Source organism: Ruditapes philippinarum, unplaced genomic scaffold (genome assembly GCF_026571515.1).
Source record: "Ruditapes philippinarum isolate M1 unplaced genomic scaffold, ASM2657151v2 ctg96_1_1_1_1, whole genome shotgun sequence".
Classification (NCBI taxonomy): Eukaryota; Metazoa; Mollusca; class Bivalvia; order Venerida; family Veneridae; genus Ruditapes; species Ruditapes philippinarum.
In genome coordinates, this window is record NW_026861771.1 from 53,978 (window position 1) to 76,375 (window position 22,398).

Consider the following 22,398-nt stretch of genomic DNA (forward strand, 5'->3'; position numbering starts at 1 on the left):
CAGATACACCAAACATCTAAAGACAATAAAATAATGTATTCGCTACTGTATCTCAGATATCGACGAAACACGAAAGACGTCATTTTCACGAATAATCTTGAAAAATAAACAGTAATGAAAATATTTTGATGAGGTTTACAATATAATATCTCAGTAACTTATGCGCTTATTCGTTTCTTTCAATTTGATATACAATAAAAATACATTTACTTTCCATGGTACTCTTTTCGGCCTACCTATGCACAATTCCGACGTTATTTGCACACTCCTGCATGCGTTCCTGCATGCACACGGGGACAATTATTTCTCATTTAAGAGGGGAAAAAAAGATAACTACTTAATGCCTTTTTTAGCCTATATACTGAGTTAAAATAAAATCTATTCTCATTCATACGTAACACATGGAGCGGTGGTCGTGTGTTCGTAACCCACGTTCTAAATGCGTTTACGTCTTTGCGTTGCGAATATGAAGCCCTCGTAACATGGTAGCTCGGACACGGTCCTTGCTCAAAGGCTATGTATAGAAACCTAACTGTTTTCTGTAAAAAAAGAAAATAAAGAAAAGATAAGTTATTATTATTATTATTATTATTATTATTATTATTATTATTATTATTATTATTATTTTTATTATCATCTTCATCATCATCTCATCATCGTCATTATTATTACTATTATAATTATAACATGCACATTTGTCAGCTGTCACTATATAAAGGTATTTCGAGCAAAGTTCTTAGCGCCATTGACCTTAACCAAACCCCCCCCCCCCACCCCAAAAAGAAAGGAAAAACAGAGGTCAATCCAAGGCTGCACGAGTTAATGTTTTAAACGTATTTTTATCAATCTCCTAACCTTGACCGAAGTACCTTCTTCCACACACAACGACAAAAGGCCACCGAAGATATGTCATGACATGTCAGTGAATAATGTCAGTATAAGCAAAAGTATACTATAATCTATTTTTAATAACGGTTACCTTGACCTCCATCAAAGGTTAAAAGACCACTCCAGGTATCTACCAAAAATAAGAAACATCAGTCAATGAACATAACCTGTTCAATGAAAAGTGACCTTGATCGACCTTGACCCAAGTAACCCCTTACTATACCTAAAGTCAGAAGACCCTGAAGGGTGTGTCCGTACCAAAATTAAATGCCAAGACACAAGTCAATTTTAAGCAACATGAAAGGGAAATAATTACAAATATTCCAGGTAGAATTATGGCTTTTGTAATCATTACATATTATAACGGATGCTAATTATTTTTTAAATTTTATTCTTGATTTGTCTGTATAAATGTGTGAAGTTTAATTGAAATTATATCACTAACAGTTTAGAAGTTATACTCGGGGCAATCAATATTCTTATGTTTCATCAAGGGAGATTATTAAAAAAATATCCAGGTTTTCTCTCGTTGAGTTAAGTTTCAATCAAATTCCTACGGCCATAAAGGGAGATAATTCAAAAGTAATGTAGATTACTGCACTTCTTTTTTAGGGACAAGAGTGTGACGTACGGATGGAAGAACTGGTGAGATGGCGACTTAATGCCCTATATCACTATAAATGTATATCACCCTTCGGGCAGTACAAAAAGTTTTTCATCATTATTAATAATGACTTTGTTGAAGATTCTAGACGAATTTGTTTGTTTGTTTTGGTTTTAAGTCACACCGACACAGTATAGGTCATATGGCGACGTTCCAGCTTCACTGGTGGAGGAAGATCTCAGGTACCCTTCCGCGTATTATTTCAGGCACGAACGGGCACCTGAGTATAACCACTAACGTTCCGTAAGCTAGCTGGATAGCTTCTTCACATGAAAGAATCCAAAGTCCCTGTCACAGTTTTTATTCTAGGATTCGAAAAACAAGGGGGATTTTTATCGAAAATTTGTTGATCTTTTTCCTTCTTTGTCTATGTGAAATGTTACCCCTTCCTCTCAAAAAATAGGGGTGAATTCTCAAAAATATGGGTGAATTCCCCCATCGCCCCTCCTAGAATAAACACTGCTGTCGGGATTCGAACCCACAGCGGTTGGGGGCAAGTGGTTTGAAGTAAACGACCTTAACCACTCGGCCACGGACGAATTTGTATCTTTGTGTTAACAATTCGAGGCGTTCCTAAGACATACAACTCCACAACATTGAACGCCATATTATAGTCTGTGCCTTTAAACATACCCTTTGTGATCTTGTTCACAAAGCAAAGTTGTTTAATCAAACTAAGGTAACGTGATGTATTTTCTTTCGTGACAGGAACTCCACTATGTCAAAAAACTTAAGAATTTTAAGAAGTTACAAAGATCAATTAGAGCACACTTAAAATTGGGGAAAATATAATAAAGATAATAAAGTAAAGTTGTTGATATACTCAAGAATTAAATTGAAAATAGACTTTAATTCGATTCTCAGCCCTATTTGAATGACATTTCCATTTTAGTTCATTTCGCACAATAAAAATGGAAAAAACGATCTGAAATGAAGTTATTATAAAGCTCTTTATCAAAATAATGGTATAAATCTGTCAAACAAAAAACTATTTCCGAAACCATGATATAATTTCCTAAAAAAAACTATTCCCGAATCCATCATGTCAAAAAGCCGTAGGGGAGTCCCCTTGATATTATTTATTATTGTCTTCCTAACCTTATTTCTATTGATTTAACGTGTCCAATCCTTATTCTGTACATGTACATTGTATAATGTTGTACTTAATCGTAAACCTGTAAGTATTTCTCTCAAATAATTTATTTTAGGTCAATTTGTACATTGTACATACAATAATATAAGTTCTTAAAATCTATGTACAGATTAAAATCGTTCTTGAATACTATAATATTTACAGGATTTAGCGCATTTTCTGGCATGAACTCGCAAATCTTTTCATAAAGCATCCCGTATAGTAGTTTTATGGAGCCCATTATAATTTGAATAAATAAACATGCGTGGAAGTTTCAATGTTTGTACAAATCGTAAATATTTCACAATACTTTCATCTGAAATGATTTACCCCCGTCTCTTGGATTCGATTTAGTTTCGGTTTTGATTATACTTGTTTTAGAACCACCTCACATGACATAACAAGTTCTGTTTTTCAATTGTTACACAGAAATCTTAGAAATTTGATTTAGATGGGAATGTGTACGGCTGCTTTTCATAAATGATCAAACAAAAGCTTTGTTTGTTTTTGTTTGTTTGTTTCATTTTACGCCTTTTCCCAACAAAATTTCAGTCATATAGGCGGGTAGTTTCCTAACCATCGTTCCTGGAGAGTTACACCAGTACTAGACTACCTTCTTCCGCGCTAAACTACCAAAGCATCTCCCGGGGATCGAACCCACGCCAGAGAGGTAACTGGATTAAAAGTCATCGACTCTAACCCCTCGACCACGGAGGAGGTTCAAACAAAGCTAGATGGTAGTTGAATAGCTTGCTTTAAAGGGTATGAACAGTTTTACCCATAATGTAAGGTATACTTAGTGGTGGTGTAAGTGGTGGTGGCAGTTTTCACTCCGGACCACATTGAATTTACCAGAGCACAGTTCAGCCACCGCATCGTTCCTGGACAGGCTGTCAAGCAGTTTACTAGTACTAGTTGCTTTCACTTTCGCAAGGATATGATAACTTCTGTACATGCCTGAGCAGAGGTACATTGTGAATGACCATAGAGAGGATTCCATTATCACACCGTATAATTACCGGCGGCAGTGATGGCAGATCACTGCAGTGATGGCAGATATCTGAAAATTACCGATCGGTACAGGTAGGTTATAAATTTGGTTGGTTTAATTATATTACACAAAAACGGCCCATATCATTGCTATAAAACTATTGTCCATTGAATGGAGATACTGTAAGGTAATTTTGGACTCGTTTTTTCTTGTTTTAAGACTATTTTGAGCAGGTTAAAAGTGAAAGCCTTGGAAAAAATCCGTGAAAATGTCTGTTTTCTGTTCAAAATATCTCAAGTTTTAAGTAAATGGCAGGATTTCCTGTTATCAATATAGACGTTCATCCATTGGGGTCACGCAAGCCAAATATCTACCCCGTGAGTCTTTTCTTGAAAGTTTTACAGACGCTCAATCTTGTCCGGTCGAAGAAAAAATGCTGCCGTTGTAGGCAGATACATATTATAAATGCTGCCGTCGATGGCAGAAATACCACGAAAGTGGCTAACATTCTGACAGAAAATCAAGTTCAATCGATTATCAATTCCTCTTTTCTTTGCGTCCATTTAGTCGGAATTGAGACGTTAAACTATCATTTCTAATATTTTCTCAAGATAGAAAAGTTATTAATGCGGTGTGTGCATCGAAAACAGCTTTTTAGCAACATGCAGTTACAATACAAAAAGTGATGATTTAGTACCACAAAATTTCACTATAAATAGAGAAATGAACATGAAAAACTTCATTTTTCTATATTCATGCATGTGTGCTTGATCTGTTCATATGAATTGAAAGGTCAAAAATTGAAAAAGAATATAACAAATAAAAAAATTCTAGTTTTTTTCCTGTAAATACAGAATTTATTTTCATCTTGTGATATGAATCATCGAAAGGTTCATCTTTATAAGTTGTCATGGTTACAACTAAAATGAATGAAAAAATATATAGTTAAATGGGAGCACGTGATGTTAGAACTGTTGTTAATAGTTTAGCATAGTAAATGTAATTCAAAGGCAAACTACAACGCTATTACAAACATGAAAATTTAAAGAAATGAATCCACGTTGCCGTGTTTTTCAAGAACTTGATAATATAGGAAAATATTTGAACTGTCAATAATATTATCTTTCCATTTTACATTAACATACATGGTTTTATGATACACTGATGCCAGTTGCGAGGTTAATAGTCTGCCCTTTATTACATCAATTTAATAATTTATAATCTGCGCCGATTAAGTAAATTTCAGCCTTTATTTGTCATAAAGCGATGAACATTATTAACTCGAGAAAATAATGGCATATGCTAGCAAATGAATATCCACTTACAGAAGTTACTTGCTGTAATATGCAATCGGCGTTATGTCTTAAAAAGGGAGTGCGCTGCTAAACTTAAGATACATATAGTATTGTATGCATGTAACTGACAGACACAACAGATCAAGCACACATGCATGAATATAGAAAAATGAAGTTTTTCATGTTCATTTCTCTATTTATAGTGAAATTTTGTGGTACTAAATCATAACTTTTTGTATTGTAACTGCATGTTGCTAATAAGCTTTTTTTCGATGCACATACCGCATTAATGAAAAAAAATCAAAAAATCTACAAAACAGCAATTTTTCTTCAAAATTATATGTGAGGCCATGTTTTAACATGGAAAAACGCGTTTTTGGGTAATTTCGTTTTTTTTTCACCATTTTCTGTTAACCCATTACCAGATATATACGCCTTTCTACGCCTTTTTCACCCCCCCTCCTTTTTTGCTTTCTCAAATGGTGAAAAATGCCTTATTTAGGCCCCCAAACACTTGTTTTTGTTTGATAACTGTTGTTTAAAAAATTGACCACTTTTTCGGCGCGCCCCCCCACCCCATCCAAAAGATACATCAGGGGGTTGCCAGAAGGGGGATGTGCCCCCTTCTGTTTGGGGGGTTTGAAGGGGGGCTGAGTCCCCTCATCTCCAAGAAATCTTTGGACTTGCGAGAGGCTAAAAATAGCCCCAGGTCGACCTTAAGAGGTTACATGTAACAAACGCTGAAAAGCCTTTGACCTTATCTCAATCCATTGAGAAGTTGCAGCACTTTGGTGTCAGTTTTGATAAAAAAAAATCAACGCAAAATAGTGATTTTTGTCAATTTTGAGATGTCCACTCGTTGCCATGGTAACATGAAATTTAGGATTGAGTATGCGGTTACAAAGGCTATGGTCCAGTCAACATTTGTGCCAAGTTTGATTAGTATTGAAGCAGTTTTTATAGTTTTATAGCAACGGGAGACCTTTCAATGAAAACAGCCATTTTTCACAAGATGCTCATGGGGTAATGGGTTAATAACTTTTCTATCTTGAGAAAATATTAGAAATGATAGTTTAACGTCTCAATTCCGACTAAAAGGACGCAAAGAAAAGAGGAATTGATAAAAGATTGAACTTGATTTTCTGTCAGAATGTTAACCACTTTCATGGTATTTCTGCCATCGACGGCAGCATTTATAATATGTATCTGCCTACAACGGCAGCATTTTTGCTTCGACCGGACAAGATTGAGCGTCTGTAAAACTTTCAAGAAAAGACTCACGGGGTAGATATTTGGCTTGCGTGACCCCAATGGATGAACGTCTATATTGATAACAGGAAATCCTGTCATTTACTTAAAACTTGAGATATTTTGAACAGAAAACAGACATTTTCACGGATTTTTTCCAAGGCTTTCACTTTTAACCTGCTTAAAATAGTCTTAAAACAAGAAAAAACGAGTCCAAAATGACCTTACAGTATCTCCATTCAATGGACAATAGTTTTATAGCAATGAAATGGGCCGTATTTGTGTAATATAATTAAACCAACCAAATTTATAACCTACCTGTATCGATCGGTAATTTTCAGATATCTGCCATCACTGCAGTGATCTGCCATCACTGCCGCCGGTAATACGGTGTGATTATCAATCACAACGAAATTGTCCAAAATCGAACCCGGGTCGCCCGATTCAAGCTCCAACGCTCGACCTATTGAGCTAACCGGGCGGCTTATGTAATGTATATAACATCAGTTCTCTTTTAAATTAAAATATTAAGTATTTTCGACATACATACAGCGAGCACACACACGAGCGCACACGCACGCGCGCACACATGTACTCGTTTAAGTTAAGATGGAACAAATGTTTCACAGTTAACAAAAAATGTAAATAGTTAGTGTGTGCCCTATAGTTGTTTAACTTACATATCTTAATTTGCAGGTTACTTCACAATAACAACCATTCAAGCCTTTAAAACGCCACTAAAAATCAACCATGACAGAAACTCAACAAAAAACACCCTTTTTAATATAAATAACTACAAAATACATTCAAAATTTTGAGTCACTATAGATTTTATAAAGTACCAACAAATATCACCGTTACATTTTCCCTCCTCGTTTGTTTACGATTTGTCATATATACATATATCGCCATTGTTATTATCAATTGTTTTTGAAAAAACTTTATCATGGAAAATCAAGGAAGAAATTTTGTATTACGAAAGACAATGAAACTAATAAATCTGCTTTAAATTAATTTCCGGTCTTACTATGACGTCATAACTGTGTGAATTCCATGACCTAACACTGTGATCGCCTCGAATTTCGTAATACATTAGTAACCTAGTAACTGTTATTGTGATTAAATGTGTTTCCGGTATATACCCCTACTTCCTGTCTTATTTGATGTTTCAAATACTCGGCACAAAATATTTGAATGTATAAATAACAATAAGCACAAATCTTTACTTGCGTATTTTATTGTAAACAGCTATATATATAAAAACAAATTTTCACAAAGATAAAATTATAAATAAACACTTAGAAAAAAACACATAAATTTAGTGATATAGTTGATAACGAGGTAGACAAACATAAAAATGCAATGCTGATGCCATAAAACAAATTAAAACGTCGTGGTTCTCTATGTAAAGAGATATCAACATGTTATAATAAATAAGAAACTTCACATTATTATCACAGAAAAACAACACACATTTTGGCAAGTAATGTAACAATATATAACACAAAAATAAGCAATACTTTCAATGCATAATTATTGACTAGAATGAATTTGTTTGAACACAAAATTATGCACCCCTACCCCCCTGCCCCCCCCCTGCCCCCACCTTCATGACTGTCAGCGCGCTATGTAAAAAGTACAACTATATGAACAATACTTGTATATGTACGGCCATTCGTTTGCATAGATCTATATAATTCTTTTTTTTATAATATATTTTTTTATAAAACTTATAAACATTATAAAATTCTTTTTGAGATCATTGGAACACAAGGTAAAAAAATACTATTAAGCTAATTTCCGTTTCCCGTCATCATCGTCATTACACTTTGAATATATTGATGGTATTGTCCAGTGACGATATGAAAACATTTTCCTTATTCATCGTGTCCGGGCATATACTACCATTTGCTTTCAAAGAAGAAAATGATATTAACGTGCTCGGAATGATCTCGGGGTCGTTCCTGTTTTCCGAAACTGGCACGGCGAAAACTTTACGCTGGAAATGCTGTTCCCCTTCTTGATATTTATAAAGTCTGAGGAAGTGAGTAAGTCTCTTTACTGGATCGTTTCTTTCAACAGCAAATGTGAGAACGGAGAAGATCCCGTATGTTCCATTTTCCGGAACAATGACACACGGCTCGTTTGGGTCCGGGATAATTCCATTATTTGCGTGTGTAACTGGTATCCATCTTATGTTTTCTCTTTTTGTATCTAAAATTATAAGGTACAATGTACAAATCAATTGAAGAACATTTTCAATATGCTATGAAAATTAAATACATTTAAGAACTTATTTTTCAAACTTAAAATAACATGTAAAAAAAACAATGCAATATAAGCATAAACTGATTTGTTTTGGAAAGATCTCGCTCAAAACAAAAGTGAAAATTTTGAGACTGGGTCTTGGGAGTATACAAAGGGGATTTATGCATGATTTTCAAATAATTTTCCTTTGAAAGAGGAATTTTAAAGACTGTAACAAAAAAAAAAACCAATAACAATATCAAGCGCACTCGCGCATATCAGCCATCAAAACACACGATTTGATTTATATCTGGCACCATTACTGATGGATTCATTTTGTGAATTTTCAAGAGACACAAAATCCATGATTTTCATATTTTGATTCAACGGGGATTTTTTTCTTTTAAAAAGTAAGCGGGTCATACTTTTTTTCGCCAAATGAGAGTCCTGGGAGATGATAGGTCATTGTTCAAAAGAGAAACCTTAAGTGGATGGTATTGTTACATGTGGTCATAATTCAATTATTGTCTTTATCGATCAAAGGTTACCGATGATAAAACTGTTTTGTATATACATAGTTGTTTGAACTTGAAGTCTATATATGCTCACCATCAAAATATTTTTGGTTCAGCTTGAAACGCCCCCAAATCTTCCCACTTTGATGTCCTGGAAAAAAAATACCAATGAACATTTATGAGAATGCTAAGCAAGAAGTAATTGAAAGACAGATGATCATCTTTGATATACGTATATAGGATCATAGTTTTTTATACACCCATATATAGTTGTATGCAGAGACATATGTGATATACATATGTATTTTAACGTTTCTGTTGTACATGTATGTAAATGAAAATTAATACAGAATCTTAAAGTACCTGTATATTTCCCTTAAACTAAATACATAAAGAGACTTTGAAATAACCTAATATTAATTATATTAAGAAAAATGAATTGTAGTTTTCCAATCTATATTAAGATGTTATTGATTTGTAGGCGTGTCAGACACAATCACTTGCGTTAAGAATTGTCGGGTTTATTGATAATACAAAACTAACCCAATCTAAACAAAAAGTGCCAAAGAAAAGCTAACCTTTTAATTTTGACGGCTGTACTGGTACATTTTGTACATCCACCGGTTCAGGCTGAAACATAAAGAACACTAAAAATAGTTTCGCTCTTGATTTAATCAAAGTTTCGGTTTTGGTTTCCATACCTGTGTAAAATGAAACTTAGGTGGTATAAGCTGTCCCTAGGTAAGTTAAAATTAGGCCAATTTTGAATGGATCTAATATGTATTGCAGTTATAAAATTTATAAATAGATGCAAGTGTAGCGCACTTCAAGGTGTTTTTTTTTAAATATAATTTCAGTAGGCAATTGGGTCAAAATCACTTAATTCGTGCCAGGTTCCACGTGTTTGCGTGGTGATTCCCGATAATTTTCAAAAGTTTACCTATCTTTGCCATATATATCTTCACAAGCCAACATGTTTTAAATCTGCAAGAATTTTTGTAGTATGGTATATATATATATACAGTAAATTATATAGTATATATAAAGTTATAAATATACGATTTATATAATAAAAAATGTTCATTTAAAATACTTTAATTATTGATTACTTGAGCTCACCTGGTTTGTGTTTTCTCTCGAGAAGTAGATATAAGTTACGCCACCTATTGCTATCAAAGACAGTACAATCGCAACTTGTACATTACATAGTAAGCCACCCATTCTCGTTGGACACGCCTGATTTGATCCAGGTGTTGGTTTTTTAGATTCTGGAAACATTGTGACATCTTGTTGAGCGTCCATGGTATTTTCAGCTTGTTCGTTATATTGTTTATTCAAAATCTTGCTTTTATTTAGTAGTACCAGCTAGATTTGAATTAAAGTACGGTATAAATTTATCTAAGTAACTTCTCCAGTAAAGTATTTTATTGGTATTGAAGTATTTGTTGTTCTAAATTAAATATAAATGACTATAAATGTAAAATGTATAACTATATATACTATCAGGGAAATTGAATATTTAGTGGTTTCCATACAATAATCTAAAATTGGCTTTCCCCTCGCCCACTCATGCTGTTTCGTAAATGAATAATACTGGTAAATTTAGGTAACGCTGGCCTAATGCTGAAATCATGTCACATAGAATAAACGCTTCACTGAAATAACTTCCGGTCGAAACTACAACTAAATTTTTAGATTTTTGGGATGATCTGATCAAAATGCTTTAAAATACAGCATTGTCATGAGTTTCCACTTTGTTACCATTAAATTTGTCAATGACAGAAGTTGCTTCGTTGCATTATCTGCGAGTATTTGTCAAAATCATGGAAAAGAGGTAGAGCTACTTTCACTTTATAATTTATCAAACGAACTCCCTTACTGGTCGGGGACCATCAACCAGACACTTTTTGAACATTTTTCCATACAGATTTCATAATTCTAAAGCTGAAGATTTTAAAATTTGACACAGTACAACTAGGTTCTTCTCCTAACTAAAAAACTAGTTTGTTTATTTCTGACTATGTTGACACACAGGAACTTGAAATTCTATCAAATAACCAATAATATGAAATTAGGCAAAGCCTATGAACGGGGAAGTCGTTAAAAATTTCCTTTCATTCTTTCCGTTTTAAAGGTGTCATTCGGTATGCACCGCTTCCGTTTTCACTCGGAACACTCGACGATTAATTATTAATCCGAAAAGTTGAGATTTGTTCCGTTATCGGAATATCCCGCCTATTATCATTGAGTTACATTGTAAATGGCGGCGCCCGACTAGAATTGACACTGAAAATTTCATTGATAGGTATAGAATTCTATATATTTTTTAATTGTTTTTTATTTGATTTTCTTTTAAATATACACATGTAGTCTATAGCCGGGCAAGCCAAAGCCCGGACCCGCTTCGCGGGCCCGGGCTTTGACTTCCCCGTATTAATGATAATATCCAAATATACCCCCTATATACTATAAATAAATTTAAGGAATGAAACGCCTTTTCCCCACCCAAACATAATTTACGCCGAACAAATCAACAAAACAACGGATCAAAATAATCTATCTGGCCATTTCGATAAACAATACATAAAGGCATCAAATACCACGGAAACTTTTTTTAATTCAATTAAAAAAAGTTTCAGTGGTATTTGATGCAATTAAAAAAAGTTTCGGTGGTATTTGATGCCTTAATGTATTGTTTATCGAAATGGCCAGATAGATTATTTTGATCCGTTGTAATAATAATTGCGTAGCTATGTAGGAATAATTCAACATTTTCTGATTATTTCCCACGATCTGAGTTTGTCGCCGACTCCATTTTGTGACGTCACTGGATTTTGATCAAATTTTAGTTTTAATTATCATTAAAACTCTGATTAATTAAACATTAATTGAATGTTTGCAAACTTACCTGTCTTTGTAGTTTTACATCAAAGCTATGCACGTGCACTTAGATAAAGATCATTAAAATTTAACGTAAAAAAGACGTTATTTTATTAATATTTCGATATCAATCAAATGCATTATTAATTTTACATAAAAGAACTATTTAAAGACATTGATTTACAACATAATAGTGACGAATAGATCGAAAGTAGGGGACGAGTTGACCATATCAGGGACGAGTTGACTCTTTGAGGACGAGTTGACCAAAAGTAGGGGACGAGTTGACCAAAAAGGTGACGAGTTGACCAGGGGATGAGTTGACAAGGGGACGAGTTGACCGGATTGCAAATTTTCAACGTCAACGTTCCTGAAATAGACATTAAAATATAACTGTTTACGAAAGTTGAAATAAATTTAATTAGAAGAAACATGCATTTATTGTTGATGAAAAAGCAACTGATAGATCTACAACCTCTGAACAAAGAAAAAAAATAAATCAAGCATTTTCAGGGCCGTCCTGGTTTGGTGGTTGTCCGGTTTTTGTGGTACCCAACCAGTATGGCCTTAATTTTGGAAATTATAGTTGTCACTAATTAAGCCTCGTTACATAAGGTAAACTGCGGATAAGGACCAAACTAGGTTAGTCTTGCTTAGTAATTCATAGTTCTGACTTCCAAAACTTTAAAACCCGCTTTATTATATAACATTTTTTCTTTCGTCTGTAGTCCAATTGATAGATCCTTACTCTGACCTTTCATTTTAATAGCAATTACTTTACCCACATACATTGACATGTGCTCTTTTCTTAACAAATATGTTGTGGCAAAATTCTTATTGTGTCCACTAATCTGATAATTAGAATTTGGACAGGTCAGGGATCTATGCATATAATCAGTCTTTACGGGCTTGTTATAGTTTTGTCAGTCAAGACTGATTGCTTTGCCCAGAAGCAAAAATATTTCGAAGCTACGTCATATTTATAGGACTATTTCATCTGATGGGGTGTTAAAAGTTTCAGACCCTTTATGAAACCTAATTTCAATAAGACATGTTTGTGAAACCATGTTTTGATTTGCAAATGAGCCGCGTCACGACAGAACTAACATACATGTAGTGTGTTTGCAACCAGCATGGATCCAGATCAGCCTGCGCATTCACGCAGTCTGACCAGGATCCGTGCTGTTCGCTTACTAACTCTATTGCAAGTAGAGAAACTGATAGCGAACAGCATGGATCCTGATCAGACTGTGGGGATGCACAGGCTGGTCTGGAAATGTAATGATTCGCCACACTAATGATTCGCCACATAACATTTCAACACAGAGTAATAATGGTTCGCCACAGTTAAATAACGATTAGCCACGTGTTCAAATACGAACTTTTTCACACCTGTTTTCAAACAGTTGATGGAAAACTTTTTTCCATTTTATATTTCATTTGTTAATTACATAAATTAATTACAGTACAGATAACGAGGAATATGCAAAATCCTCCGAGGATCGAGGAATCCACTCGCAACTCCGCGAGAGTATTTGTCCATAAAAACGAGTGACTCCGAGTGAGAAACGTGAGATGAGAGCGACTCCGAGACAAAAATAACAGCGCGTGACTCCGAGCGAGAATTACCGCGTAACTCTGTGTCAGTGTCTAGCTGGTGTAAATAAATGCAAGTGCAATCTCATTTTATATTTTATTTAATTTTTTAGATTACCATTCAAAAATAAAGATGATTTTTACCGAAGTTGAAACAGTTGAAAGGTACATTTGATCAGAAAAAACACTACCGTAAGTGTCATCAGTTTATTTTTATCCCGATTAATTAGGTCAGTAGCAATAACCACAGGAACATGAAATTCTATCAAAAACAAAAAACGATTAAAAAAAATTCCATATAATAATGGCCCAACTTTTTTGTATACTTCTTTATGAAAAAAGAATAATTCAGATTATATAAACTTCATTAATCTTTAAATGTCTTTCTTGTCCTATTAAATCACTGCGAAGTTCCTCAAGAAAAAACCTACAACTTCCTTTTAAAATAATCTATGAATTTATGAATTAATAATTTATGAAATTTCTATATTTTTTGTATGTTTATTTATTATACACCATCATATTTTCTTAGATGTAAATGTTTCTAAATGTATCAAATACCGATACGTGCCAACGTTTATGTTGTAATTTATTTCAGTTTGAGTTTTTTTTTCAATTTCGAAAATGAGTTTCGATCTACATAATATTCTAATCATTGATAACAAGTGTAACATGCACGGTCTAGCTGTTATATATATAATTTTTCTTGTGGCTACTTTACCAGTTGATTAGTTACAAATGATTATGCAATAATTTGTTTAAACTTTGGAATCAAGTTTAATTAACTAATGTTATAACAGTAATGTGCTTGAAAGATAATAAGTGGTCCTTGAAATTGATATAAAATTGGGGTGACACTTTTAAGGCTACTTAATATATATAGAAAAACCACTTGGATATCGAGTTTTCAATACTTTAGTAATAACAAGTACACCTAACGCAATGTTAAATTGATGCAATTGAAATACTTCGTAAATAGTGCAAGAACCCAAGTAATTAAACTAAAATATTAATTAATTAATTCTGTGGTGTTGACACTTCGGCAGCTGGACAGAGACTGATTGTCCACAGCTTTGAGCTCTATTTATACCCAATAATTTAGTTATACTTAATGATCGTTTACTGAAATTGAAGAAATCAAGCATCCAAGAGATATTGATAATGGGTCGAATATTGGTACGAATGGCATTGAGTTCGAATGACTTTAAGGACGAATTGTTCTGATATTTTAGAAATCATAAAAATATGCCCGTTATATCAAATAATTGCTACGAATAAGTTGTTAAATCTAATCATTTAATTTTTATGTATTTTTTTTTACTTATTTATAAAAGATTAAACTATATATTTAAACACAAGATTACTGTTTAAATTTGACTTATAAGCAATTTAGGTATAAAACCACTAAATATCATTATAGAATCTAGGCAGAATAGAACAATCGTCACACAAGTGCATATCAAACAAATCTGTTTTGGCTAGTACATTGTTACAAGGGAACGTTATGTATATATCTCGTATTATCAACCAACAATTAAAAGGAGACGTACATGTACTTCACATGGAAAGCATTTTGGTATCATTTATGTAACTCGTATAAATTTATCTAAAAGCCTGACTTAAAAGTATAAAATTACCTTTTTCAGAAGTTTACTTTCCAAGGCAGATGTATTTCACTGAAGAAAACTTTGTAAACTGTCTTAAAGAAAATGTAATTTTGAATTCAATTCTGGTACAAAGTATAAATTCCCTTACGATAGTTATGTCAATGGAATGAATAGACCTAAGGCATGTGGTTGTTTTGCCATGTTTTTCAATTCTTTTTTTTTTTTGCTTACATAATGATTATTAATTTTTATAAACAATGCAAAAATGAAGCTCATCTATATTTTACTATTTTAGAATACTACATGTAAATTAAATAGGTTTTTGACACTGTGTGACACGGGAATTGCGGGAAATCATCGGTTACTATTCTTCCCTTTTGATATGAATGAATCAAGTGTGTCTACTTTCGTTTTCACTAGCTATACTTTACATCAACGAAGAATTTTCGACAACATTTTTACTTTGAATGAATAATACATGCGTTCAAGGATTTTAGTTTAGAGGTAGAGCATTATATAAATAAATAAATAAAGCATACCAGATCAGTCTTATTTACTCAGAGTCACTCTTTTTGACTCGGAGATTCACGGAGTCCCGGGGAGTTAATTGTCACTCGTTATCGACGCGGAGTCACTCTTTTGTGTACGAGAAATTTAAAATTCACTCGGAGTCACGCTTTTTGTAATTACTTGTTACTCGCAGCAATCTGCATATTCCTCGTTATCTGTACTGTATGCTAAATACAGCTTTTATTGAATAAAAAACACATGAAAAGCAAATATTTTATTACCAAAATTACATACATAACACATTTTAAATAAGTTAAACTTCGTTATTTATATAAACTAGAAAATTATACAAACAATTTGTTTTGAATGAAGACACATGAAAATAAATATATTTTATTGACTAATCATACCTGTGTTTCCACATTTTATATGTTTTACATGTTACAGCACGTGAATTACTCTAGATAAATCCGCGATGGGAGCCTTAATTTCATATTACTTGTATTAAATACATTATTAAATTATTGTCATTGTCAAATTATTAAAAAAGAAGAAAAAAGTTTATTGATTACTAAAAAATCATTGTTATAATCATACTGCGAATCGTTATTACTCTGTGGCGAATCGTTATGTGATGAATGGTTAGTGTGGCGAATCGTTACTTATTCGCTGGTCTGGATCCATGCTGGTCGCAAACGCACTATGTTGGTTTTGTCATGACGCGGCTCATTAATATCCTTTTCCTAATTAACTCTTGCACATTATCCGCTATCATTTCAATATCGTTCTGGACTATCTAATTTATTGAAATATTAATAGTGTTGGTAATATTGTGTAGATCTTTATCAATCTGAGAAACATCTATTAATTAAACCAGTCAATTAGACCATGACATTTGGGACTTATGCAAAAACTCATATGATGTTGATGCTGCCTATTTCAATATGTCAAATATGACAGACTTGTGAGCCAATTTTACAACGGGTCAAATCTACGGTGTCCTTATCGTGCCATTTAGAATGTCGTCCGTCGCGTCTAAGGGTAGACACACGACAATGCGAAGTGACATCGCGACAATGCGAAGCGACGCTCGACAACGCGAAGCGATATGCGACAATGCGAAGCGACGCTCGACAGTGTCAAACGATATGTCGCACTGTCGCCTAGAAATGTCGCGGTAAAAAAGGGCGACATTTAAGAAATGTCGCTTCGCGTTGTCGAGTGTCGCTTCGCATTGTCGAGCGTCGCTTCGCGTTGTCGCGATGTCACTTCGCGTTGTCGCGATGTCACTTCGCGTTGTCGCATTGTCACTTCGCATTGTCGAGTGTCGAGGTTGGTAGAAGTGCATACCACGACACTCGACAATGCGAAACGACAACGCGACAATGCGATACGACGCTCGACAATGCGAAGTGACACTCGACATCGCGAAGCGACATTTTTAAAATGTCGAGGAAATGTCGCGTTATTTTTATGATTTTTACACCGCGACGCTCAACATTGCGAAGCGACACTCGACAATGCGAAGCGACACTCGACAACGCGAAGCGATACTCGACAACGCGAAGCGACACTCGACAATGCGAAGCGACATTTGGAATAATATCGTATCGCATTGTCGTGCGTCTACCGGTGCTTGGTCAGAATTTACTAACTCACCGACAAACGGTGCGATCATGGAAGGGGTCGCACTAAACTGCTGACGAATTAGCTGACGATATAGAATATATAGGAAACTGCTGACCAGTTAAACAAAGAAGGATTATCGAAAACTGCTGACCAGTTACACAAAGAAGGGAAACATTGAAGGTGTCAAATTGCCGTTGGTGATATTACAGGCGAGGTCGAGAAATACTTGATAAAATGTTTTTTCAAGATGTCAATATTACAAATGATACATATTAATTATAAAAAATTCAATTGATATAATACTGTATATTTTCTCAATTTATTTTGATATAATATTTTATTTAAGTACCTTAATGAATTTTCTTCTATGTGTTATATATTGGTTAAATTTTAAAAATGTAGTCAAAAAATGATGTACGAAAAATCATAATTTGTTTCAAGTATGTATAAAACTATGCATCATAGGTTAAAATATATACATGTACATATACGTAATGTATATTTTAACAAAATATAATTATTATGTCGTATTTAGTGCAAATATGAAATAAAGTGATTTCTGTTTCCTTATTTGTTGTTCGTATAATTGTATAAGTAATATTGAACAAAATTAATAATGTGCTAATTGTTATAGTTAATAAGCTTTTATTACATTATAAACAACATGTTTCCACAGATATCCATTAAACTGATAATTTATCGAGATCGATATGCCCCAAGGTCATGTTAAAATCGATTTCACACGCGACGTGTCATTCTTGATTTAACTATGACAAAATACAATAAACAGTCAAAAATATGTTATAAAAATGCTGACCATATTGTAGAATCTGCTGAAAAGTTAGATATATAGAGAAAAATATATTTAAATGCTACGAAATTGTTACTCATTATGCAAATTTAATATATTTTATAAAATAATGTCGACATTTAATTAAGTAAAAACACTGCTGACCAATTTAATGTTAATTCAAATTGATTTAAGCCGTAAAACTCTCTTATTCTATATGGTCAGCAAATTTAACGCTCTTTACATTCAGGCGAGAAAATGCTGACCAGTTAAACATATAGTAGAATCTGCTGACCAGTTAGATATATAGGAAAACTGCTGACCAGTTAGATATATAGAGAAAAATATATTTTGCCGTGAAATTGTAATTCATTTTATAATGTATGCAAATTCAATATATTTTTTATAAAATTATGTCGACATTTAATTAAGTAAAAACACTGCTGACCAATTTAATATTATTTCAAATTGATTTAAGCCGTAAAAGTCTTCTTATTCTATATGGTCAGCAAATTTAACGCTCTTTACATTCAGGCGAGAAAATGCTGACCAGTTAAACATATAGTAGAATCTGCTGACCAGTAAGATATATAGGGAAAGTGCTGACCAGTTAGTTATATAGAAAAAAATATATTTTGCCGTGAAATTGTTACTCATTTTATAATGTATGCAAATTTTATATATTATATAAAATCATGTCGACATTTAATTAAGTAAAAACACTGCTGACCAATTTAATGTTAATTCAAATTGATTTAAGCCGTAAAACTCTTATTATTCTATATAGTCAGCAAATTTAACGCTCTTTACATTCAGGCGAGAAAATGCTGACCAGTTAAACATACAGTAGAATCTGCTGACCAGTTAGATATATAGGGAAACTGCTGAACAGTTAGTTATATAGAGAAAAATATATTTTGTCGTGAAATTTTAATTCATTTTATAATGTACGAAATTCAATATATTGTATAAAATTTTGTCGACATTTAATTAAGTAAAAACACTGCTGACCAATTTAATGTTAATTCAAATTGATTTAAGCCGTAAAACTCTCTTATTCTATATGGTCAGCAAATTTAACGCTCTTTACATTCAGGCGAGAAAATGCTGACCAGTTAAACATATATAGTAGAATCTGCTGACCAGTTAGATACGAGGGATGTCCGGAAAGTTCATATACATCTTCATTTTTTTATTGTAAAACAATACATACGCTGTACAAATTTTGTCAGCATAAAAATACATATCTAGCGAACACATTTATCAAAAATTACTGAACTGTGACTAACGTTTGTATTTTAAAAGTATTTACATACAACATATATACATAATCATGGAGCACTTTGACAACGTCAACGGCGTCAAATTAAATTCATGTTTACCAACTATTTAATTTCTTCCGATTTCAAAAGCCATCATGGTACATGTTATTGCTTCATACATTTCATATTTAAAATTATTATTTAAAAATAAAGATTTCACTGGTTCCCATACTGTGTGTAAGATGTCTGCCTTTTTCAAAAAATGTTGTAACGCAATCTACGATATTTCAGCCATGCTACTTTTGGTCACTTCTGGAGCGTTTCTTATACAATATCCTGTCATCACCGCTTCTTTATCTTGTTTGACATTTATTCATTTAAACACAAGTTGCCTTTAACATTTCATGGTTAATTTTGTTTTAAAGGTAAAGATTATAATCTCAGTTGGCGCCATATTAGCGTTGCTATGAAGTTAAATATCATTACGTTGCTCCGTCCGTTAATTTGACGTCATTTTTGCAACACAAAATGTACGTACCTTCATTGCCTATAATCGCCGTAAACAAGCTGTTTATTTACGTATGACATCATAATTTACACTGAATATCATGTTATACTATCCTATGATGTCACAAAATTAAAACGAGAGATTGCATTAAAATTACATCTTTTAGCAACTTTTTATTCGAGTAGCTATCATCATGAAATCAAAGTGCTCCGTGGTTCGTTGATCATGTTGCCATGGTGATCGGCGCTTTGCGAATATTACTTTTATCATGTTTTTTAATTTAGAAATATGTAGCAGATAAATACTTAAGTAAAGTATTAAATCATCATATTGATATGTCTGCTTAAAATAATTTTATAGCCTTGTCTACGAACTTTCCGGACAGCCCTCGTATATAGGGAAACTGCTGACCAGTTAGATATATAGAGAAAAATATATTTTGCCGTGAAATTGTAATTCATTTTTATTATGTATGCAAATTCAATTTATTTTATAAAATTATGTCGACATTTAATTAAGTAAAAACACTGCTGACCAATTTAATGTTATTTCAAATTGATTTAAGCCGTAAAACTCTTCTTATTCTATATGGTTAGCAAATTTAACGCTCTTTACATTCAGGCGAGAAAATGCTGACCAGTTAAACATATACACATGTAGTAGAATCTGCTGACCAGTTAGATATATAGGGAAACTGCTGACCAGTTAGAAATATAGAAAAAAATATATTTTGTCGTGAAATTTTAATTCATTTTATAATGTACGAAATTCAATATATTGTATAAAATTTTGTCGACATTTAATTAAGTTAAAACACTGCTGACTTATTTAATATTAATTCAAATTGCAATTATTGCTTTTGAAAATACATTTTTTTTCCGTTACAAGATTTTTCTATTGAAATATCACTAACAAGAGATTTTGATAAAACTCATAACATCATAATTCTTTATAAAACATTAATTCAAATTTTTGCATATCTTTAGAGGTATAAAAAGCTGTTTAATATATCCTTTTAAAATCACGGATTTATATTACATGTAGTAATGTAAATCCGTGTTAAAATATATGATATTATGGTACTTTAAATGTATATATTAATTTAGTTTATAAACATAGTCATATAAATGCAAAAATTAAAAATATAATTAAAAGAATAAAAGTAATTTCCCATCTTTTTATTACCCCCTACGGCGTGTTTATATAACTTCACACCTTCAATGTTTCCCTTCTTTGTGTAACTGGTCAGCATTTTCCGATAATCCTTCTTTATTTAACTGGTCAGCAGTTTCCTATATATCTATATCGTCAGCTAATTCGTCAGCAGTTTAGTGCGACCCCTTCCATGATCGCACCGTTTGTCGGTGAGTTAGTAAATTCTGACCAAGCACCGGTAGACGCACGACAATGCGATACGATATTATTCCAAATGTCGCTTCGCATTGTCGAGTGTCGCTTCGCGTTGTCGAGTATCGCTTCGCGTTGTCGAGTGTCGCTTCGCATTGTCGAGTGTCGCTTCGCAATGTTGAGCGTCGCGGTGTAAAAATCATAAAAATAACGCGACATTTACTCGACATTTTAAAAATGTCGCTTCGCGATGTCGAGTGTCACTTCGCATTGTCGAGCGTCGTATCGCATTGTCGCGTTGTCGTTTCGCATTGTCGAGTGTCGTGGTATGCACTTCTACCAACCTCGACACTCGACAATGCGAAGTGACAATGCGACAACGCGAAGTGACATCGCGACAACGCGAAGTGACATCGCGACAACGCGAAGCGACGCTCGACAATGCGAAGCGACACTCGACAACGCGAAGCGACATTTCTTAAATGTCGCCCTTTTTTACCGCGACATTTCTAGGCGACAGTGCGACATATCGTTTGACACTGTCGAGCGTCGCTTCGCATTGTCGCATATCGCTTCGCGTTGTCGAGCGTCGCTTCGCATTGTCGCGATGTCACTTCGCATTGTCGTGTGTCTACCCTTAGACGCGACGGACGACATTCTAAATGGCACGATAAGGACACCGTACAAATCAGTGTATTTGAGAATTTTCATGGGTCAAGACTTGAGATCTCCCGTCAAACAAGAACACCCTGATTACTATAATAAATCTATGTTACATATATATTTCTAAATTACATGCTCTTTGTCGAAGTATTTACTTATCAAGTTATCATGAAATCTGAGTGAACAAGTGTTAAAAGTCAGGGCTTTTTTTTCACAGGTTAGGGAAGCAGCCCTGCCCTTAATTTAGGGGGAAAATTACACGATAATTAAATTTGTAAATGGGGAAGAAAAAACTTGATTTAAATTCAATTTTTGGGGAAAACTGCATGATTTTAAAGAATTTTTCTTTGGGGAAGCACACGCTGCCCTATAACGGCCCCTGCTTATCAAGGAAAAAAAGCCCTGAAAGAACATAACTTGAATATAAAGGTGTTTTGGCCCTTAATGTTTTTGTGTTGCCTGCTTCACATTAACTGATGCATGCTACACAATATATTTTAAGCTTAACTTTTAAGATTTAAGTAAATGCACAGTAACTGTTGCCAATGATTACAAAATTTATAAAGTGAAACGTAAAACAAGTAAAAGGGACATCTTAAATGGAAGTTGTCTTACTTTGAAAAATC

At 33.5% G+C, this 22,398-nt stretch overlaps 2 protein-coding genes across 2 annotated transcripts in view; one reads left to right on the forward strand and one right to left on the reverse strand.

The window, feature by feature from the left end:
• Positions 1–7,202: 7,202 nt before the first annotated feature.
• LOC132716780 (uncharacterized) lies at positions 7,203–10,488 on the reverse strand. Its single transcript, XM_060700116.1, has 4 exons — positions 10,100–10,488; positions 9,559–9,610; positions 9,075–9,131; positions 7,203–8,432 (listed from the first exon to the last, which is right to left on the reverse strand). The coding sequence occupies exons 1-4, from the start codon at positions 10,280–10,282 to the stop codon at positions 8,041–8,043; spliced, it is 684 nt and encodes a 227-aa protein (XP_060556099.1). The 5' UTR covers positions 10,283–10,488; the 3' UTR covers positions 7,203–8,040.
• A 115-nt stretch (positions 10,489–10,603) lies between these two features.
• Positions 10,604–22,398, forward strand: part of LOC132716771 (peroxisomal ATPase PEX1-like) — a 46,994-nt gene continuing 35,199 nt past the window's right edge. Inside the window, exon 1 of the mRNA XM_060700106.1 lies at positions 10,604–10,814. Coding sequence (XP_060556089.1) covers positions 10,722–10,814 — 93 coding nt within the window. The 5' untranslated portion in view covers positions 10,604–10,721. The remainder of the gene's footprint in view (positions 10,815–22,398) is intronic.